Below are 6,804 nucleotides of genomic sequence, written 5' to 3' on the forward strand. Positions count from 1 at the left end.
AAAAAAAAAAAAGAAGATAGTCAAAACAAAGAAAAGATAAAGCCCAGACTAAGAGAAAATATTCGTTATCATACATTTAGCAAAACGCTTGTATCCAGAACTCTACACAGGAAGAGCGAAGAGTGTAGAGTTCTACACCGTTTTTTGAAGGGGGCAAAAAACCTGAACTGAAACCTCACAAAAGGTTATCGATATAATGAATGGCAAGTTAAGACCACGAACAGACCAGAGACGCTGCACCAAAGCGAAACGAACGCACGCCTCAGCCTGAAAGGCCTTTAAACGCCTAAAGTAAAACGATCTGTCTCGTAGTAAGACAGAGTCAACCACTTCCGCGAAAAAAAAAAGTCCAAACGGCCACTTAAGCTGACTAAACCTCGAATACTCAAGGGGCAGATCGCGTCCACAACGCTCGGAAACTAGCAAAGTCTCGCGATGTCCGGAAACGCTTTCGCTCACAGCTCGGCAAGATTAGATGGAGTAAAGAGCGCAGGCGCATCCAGGGCTCCCTGATTGGGCGACTGACTCCAGAGGGCAGGGCAAAAAAAAACCCCTTGCTGGTACAGGAACGCCAGCTGGAGGCTCCTCGAGAGCGCCCAGGCACGCCCACGTGTGCGTACCCCCGCCACTGCTGCCGCCTTCCGTTAACTACCTCCTTCTAGACTGTGCTCTCGCGGTATTTGTGCCGACTATCGCGGGGCTTAGCGTGGCACTGGGAGGCAGTGCTCGGAGGAAGAGGTGGCGTTCCGTTAGTGGCGTTGGGCTCTGGCTGTGGTGGCAGTGCCTTCTCTTGGGCTCACCGGCAGCCGCTGAGGCGGGAGACCAGCCAGGTGAACAGCGCGCCGTGTGGGAATCGAGAGGCCCTGGGCGGGAGAGGGCTCCCGTCTCGGCCTCCTGCGCTGTCCCGACAGGCCAGCACCCGGCAAAGGTGGCGCGGAATTCGCCTCAGCCCCGCCCTGCTCCCGGACCTAATGGCTTTCCTCCCTCTCTCCCCAGCTCTTGCTGCCACCTCGGTCGCAATGGGGGCGCAGGACAGGCCGCAGTGCCATTTCGACATCGAGATCAACCGAGAGCCGGGTGAGCTGGAGACTGGGGAGCGCGGCTGGGATCGGGGTTTGCCTAGGCAGCGAGGAGGGGTCTACTTTCGTCCCCCCTCCCCCAAGGCTTTCGGGGAGCGGGTAGGCGCAGTCAACTTTTCCTTTGCTCCTGAAAGAAAATCAATTTAGAGGAGGGTGACCCCCACGCTACTCGGAGTCCGGGCCTCTTCCTCCCAAACTCCAAACGCCCCCTCGCATCTCCAGACGGAGCCGTCATACCCAACCAGACGCCGAGAAAAGGGGGTGCAATTCTTCTAGGAGTTTTTCTTCCCAGTGTCTTTAGGGGGCAAACATTGCTGTTTCCGATTTCTCACATCTTGCTGTGTTTCCTGGGAAGTTTTGGACTCGTGTATTTGCCAGTAATTATATATCATTAATGGTTAACTCTGCCTCTGTTTTCCCTTAAAAATCTTTAGCGAGAATTTATTTTATTTTATTTTATTTTTGAGACAGTCTCACTGTGTTGCCCTGGGTAGAGTGCTGTGGCGTCACAGCTCACAGCAACCCTCAACTTTTGGGGTTAAGCGATTCTCTTGCCTCAGCCTCCCAAGTAACTGGGGCTACAGGTGCCCACCACAATGCCCGGCTATTTTTTTTTTTTTTATTGTAGTTGTCGTTGTTGTTTGGCCGACCCGGGCCGGATTCGAACCTGCCAGCCACAGTGTATATGGCTGGCGCCCTAACCGCTGTACTATGGGCGGCGAGCCAGCAAGAATTTCTTGGTTCACGGGAAAATGGCTCAGTGAACATCTTGTGTGATAAACCAGAGAGCGTCCTGTACCAGCCAACTTGCAGCATGAATGAATTTAGCATTAATGTTTTGATTTAGCATAGCCAACTATACATTAACCTACTTTTTTGAAAATGAAATATTTTGTTCTGAAGAATAGTTGGTTCCTTCTAAGTAGCAGAACGTACAGGGTTCCAACCGGTTTTCTTAGCTTTTTTTTTTTTTTAATCTGTGACAGAAGTTTAATTGGAGGCATGTATCCTGTCTTTGTGCAACATCCTGTTGTGCAGATTCTTATGAGAGCCTGCTACTGTGGAGATATAGCTGTGAATAAAACAAAGGCTTCACTTCCTTTTGTAGTTTATATTCTATTGGGACAAGACAGACAATAAACAAGGGAAAAAATACAGTGGCTTCAGGGGAGATACTATTAAGTTGGTCAGACAAGGCCATTTTGAGATGACATTTAAGCAGATACCTGAAGATGAAGAGGTGAGCCTTATTTGCAAAGAGCATTCTTGATAGAGGGAAACAGTTAACACAGGTCATCAAGTGTAGTCTGAGGTCTACTGCATGGTCTCATAAAATTACAGATATATAGATATTTACCATTGTGTTAGCAATTGCTGATGTATTCAGTATAATACGCTGTATAGGTTTATAGCCTAGGAGGAATGGCCATAGCCTAGAAGCATTTCTCAGAAATATTTTCATGGTTAAGTGAGAGGATTGTACTTGTGTATTTGAAGAACAGCAAGGATCCCAGTGTGGCTGGAATAAAGGAGAGAAGAGAGTGATAGGGAGTGACCAGTAGGACTTTGACTCAGTGAGACTGGAAAATATTTAAGAGTTCTTGAGGAAAGGAATGAGATGAACTCAGAAATTTTCTTGACATCTTCTCTCTTTAATGTTTTGAACCTTGATAGATCTTAATCCTTATTGTTCAGTGAATCCATACTTCAGATAACAAGCTTTTTTTAAAATTATGAATTAAAAATAGCAGACTCCTGAAAAGTAGGAGAAAAACAAGTTCTGTAGCCATGTTTATTTTTAAAATTTACTTATTTTGACACAGTCTTACTTGTCACACTCAGTGCTGTGGCATTACAACTTACAGCAACCTCAAACTCCTGGGCTCAAGTGATTCTCTTGCCTCCGCCTCTCAAGTAGTTGGGACTACAGGCACCCCCCCCCCCCATCCCCAAGTAGTTCTTTCATTTTTTTTTTTTTTTTTTTGCAGTTTTTGGCGGGGGCTGGATTTGAACCTGCCAGCTCCAGCATATGGGGCTGGCGCCTTACTCCTCTGAGCCACAGGCGCTGTCCTCAAATGCTGGTGTTCTTGCTCCTGAGCTCAGGTGATCCACCTGTTTTGACCTCCCAGAGTGCTAGGATTATAGGTGAGAGCCACCACATCCAGCTGGAGCCATGTTTACTATTCCTTCCCTAGTACATATTGAAATCCCAGATTTGCAAATAACCTGTGTTATGAAAAATCTCCAGAATATGTTTGGTAAATGTTGAGTGAATTTCATTTCTCAACTTAACAAGATAATTCATTCTGATAGAAGTGACTACGGCTTTTGAGTATGCCGAATCATATAAAACAAGGAATGTAATACCTACATTATTGTAAGTTAAACCAGTTGGCAATTGTCGATTTCATATGGTTTAATCTCATATATAATACTTTTCTAGCACTTTTTTTTTTTAAGTTTTTGTAGAGACACAGTCTCACTTTATCGCCCTCTGTTGAGTGTCATAGCGTCATACAGCTCACAGCCACCTCTGACTCCTGGGCTTAGGTGATTCTCTTGCCTTAGTCTCCTGAGTAGCTGGGACAACAGGCGCCCACCACAACGCCCCACTATTTTTTGTTGCAGTTTGGCTGGGGCTGGGTTTGAACCCGCCACCCTCAGTATATGGGGCCAGCGCCCTACCCACTGAACCACAGGTACCGTCCTTTTTAGCACTTTTTAGTATGTTAACTGAGTAGCAAATAGTTGAGAAGTTTTACACAACTTTAAACAAATTTTTTTTTTTATGAGACAAAGTCTTGCTTAGCCACCTTCTGCAAAGGTCAGATAGAAATGTGTACATTTTGACAGGGTGTAGTGGCTCGTGCCTATAATCCTAACACTCTGGGTGGCTGAGGCTGGTGGATGGCCTGAGCTCGCAGGTTCCAGACCAGCCTGAGCCAGAGTAAGACCTCATCTCTAAAAATTCCAGCTACTTGGGAGGCTGAGATAAGAGAATTGCTTGAGCCCAACAATTCAAGGTTGCTATGATGCCACAGGCATTCAACTGAGGGCAACAAAGTAAGACTCTGTCTCAAAAAAAAAATCAGTGTGTACATTTTATAGCAAAAAAATTAACTGAATTTATGAATTATAAAGCCATCAAGTGAATGCAGGTATAAATTAAAAGAGAAATCTTTAGATTGTATGCATTTTTCTCTGTGAATCCAATGAGATGCTTTCTATTTGAAATAATTCCAAGACTGCTCCTTATAAATTATTTTTAAGCATTTTTTCTTTTCTTTTTTTTTTTTTTGAGACAAAGGCTTACTATGTCACCCTTGGTAGACTGCCATGGTATCACAGCTCACAGCAACCTCCAACTCTTGGGCATAAATGATTCTCTTGCCTCAGCCTCCCAAGTAGCTGGACTACAGGTTCCCGCCACAATGCCTGGCTACTTTTTGGTTGTAGTTGTCATTGTTGTTTGGCAGGCCCTGGGTTGGATTTGAACCCACTAGCTCCAGTGTATGTGGCTAGCCCTAGCCCTGAGCTACAAGCACTGAACCCATTTTTAGGCATTTAAGACTTTGATTTCTTTAATAGATATAAGCATATTCACATTGTTTCTTCTTGAGTGATTTTTGGAGTAGCTTTTAAGAAATTGGTGCATTTGGGGCGATACCTGTAGCTCAGAGGAGTAGGACGAGGGCCCCATATGCTAGAGGTGGTGGGTTCAAACCCAGCTCCAGCCAAAAACTCCCAAAAAAAAAAAAAAAGAAATTGGTGCATTTTATCTAAGTAGTTGAATTTATATGTATAGAGTTGTTTGCCATAGTCCCTTAATTTATTATCTGTGGGGTCTATAGTGGTATCTCCTCTTTTATTCTTCATATTGATAATTGATGCTTTTTGTCTTTTTTTCTTGTTCAGTCTGGCTAGAGTTTATCAGTTTTTTATTTTCAGATTTTAGTCTCATTGAATTGTTTTTTTTTTTTGAAACAGAACCTCAAGCTGTCCCTGGGTAGAGTGCTGTGGCATCACAGCTCACAGCAACCTCCAACTCCTGGGCTCAAGTGAGTCTCCTGCCTCAGCCTCCCAGGTAGCTGGGACCACAGGTGTCTTCTACAACACCCAGCTATTTTTTGGTTGCTGCCATCACTGTTGTTTTGGCAGGCCTGGGCTGGATTCGAACCCACCACCTTAGGTGTATGTGGCTGGCGCCTTAGCCATTTGAGCCACAGGCACCGAGCCAAATTGTTTTCTTATTGTTGTAATGTTTTTGCTTTGATTGATTTCTATTGTTCATTATTTCTTTTTGTTTTGTTTTGGTTTTCATTTTGATTTAGAAACGGGGTCTTACTCTGTTGCCCAGGCTGGAGTGCTATGACATGGTTGTAGCTCACTGCACCTTCAAACTCCCGTGCTCCAGCCTCAGCCCAGCCTGCCTCGTCCCCCTGAGTAGTGGGGGCTGTAGAAGTATGCTGTTACACCTGGCTAATTTTGTTTTTTTGTTGTTGTTGTTGTAGAAATGGCATCTTCCAACGTTGCCCAAAGGTCTTGAACTCCTATTTACTGTTTGTTTTTGTTTCCCTTTCCTACCCTCTTTTGGATTATTTGAATATTTTTAATGTTCTTTTTAATTTTTCTATTGTGTTTTTGATGATGTCTATAAGGTTTTTGTTTAGTGATTGCATATAGATTATAACATACATACTTGACTTCACAGTGTAATTAAAATTAATATTTTACAGCTTGGCGCCTACAGCTCAGTGGCTAGGGAACCAGCCAGCCACATACATTGGAGCTGGCGGGTTTGAATCCAGCTCAGGCCTGCCAAATAACAATGACAACTACAACCAAAAAATAGCTGGGCATTGTGGTGAGCGCCTGTAGTTGCAGCTACTTGGGAGGCTGAGGCAGGAGAATCACTTAAGCCCAAAAAGAGTTTGAGGTTGCTGTGAGCTGTGATGCAATGGCACTCTACCGAGGTTGACATAGTGAGACTCTGTCTCAAAAAAAAAAAAAATTAAATTAATATTTTACTACTTCAAATGAAGTGTAGACACTGTCCCACCATGTAAATCCCTTTACCCCTAGCTTATATTCTATTTGTTATATTTATTACATCTACCAACATTGAAAACTTGCTTTCACATGTCATACATGCCTTAAAGAACTTAAGAGGACAAAAATATTGTATTTACCCACATATTTAACATTTGTTTTGCTATTCATTCAGGAAGTTCCACATTCTCCTGGTATCATTTCCCTTACATTTGGAGAATTTGCTTTAGCATTTCTTTTAGGAAAGATCTTCTGGTAGCAAATACTCTTAGTTTTTCTTACAACTGAGAATTTTATTTTGCCTTCATTCTTGAAGTATATTTTTACTAGATACAGAATTCTATAATAGGTTCACAGTTACTTTCTTTTAGCATTTGAAAAATGTTATACTTCCGCTGCCTTGTGGCCTATAAGAAATCCATAGTCATTTGAATTGTTCTCCATGTTGTTCTTGTCTGTCTAGCTTTAAAATTTGTAATATGTTGTTCTTGTCTGTCTAGCTTTAAAATTTTTGCTTTATCTTTATTTTTCGGCAGTTTGATTGTGATATGTCTGGGTGTAAATTTCTGTGTTTCTTCTCTGTGAGGTTTGCTGATTTTCTGGGGTTTTTTTTTTTTTTTTTTTTTTGAGACAGAGCCTCAAGCTGTCCCCCTGGGTAGTGTGCCGTGGCATTATA

General features: G+C 43.1%; 1 protein-coding gene across 4 annotated transcripts in view; it reads left to right on the plus strand.

Annotated features, from left to right (window-relative positions):
• Window positions 1–719: 719 nt before the first annotated feature.
• NKTR (natural killer cell triggering receptor) overlaps window positions 720–6,804 on the plus strand; it is a 58,771-nt gene continuing 52,686 nt past the window's right edge. For 3 of the 4 annotated variants that reach the window (XM_012808052.2, XM_012808053.2, XM_023515909.1), the window contains exons 1-2: window positions 720–830; window positions 997–1,077. In XM_012808052.2, coding sequence (XP_012663506.2) covers window positions 1,020–1,077 — 58 coding nt within the window. In that variant the 5' untranslated portion in view covers window positions 720–830; window positions 997–1,019. The remainder of the gene's footprint in view (window positions 831–996; window positions 1,078–6,804) is intronic. The other variant, XM_023515910.1, reaches the window with a different exon arrangement.

Source organism: Otolemur garnettii, unplaced genomic scaffold, assembly GCF_000181295.1.
Source record: "Otolemur garnettii isolate 467f Iridium unplaced genomic scaffold, OtoGar3 scaffold00082, whole genome shotgun sequence".
NCBI classification, from domain to species: Eukaryota; Metazoa; Chordata; class Mammalia; order Primates; family Galagidae; genus Otolemur; species Otolemur garnettii.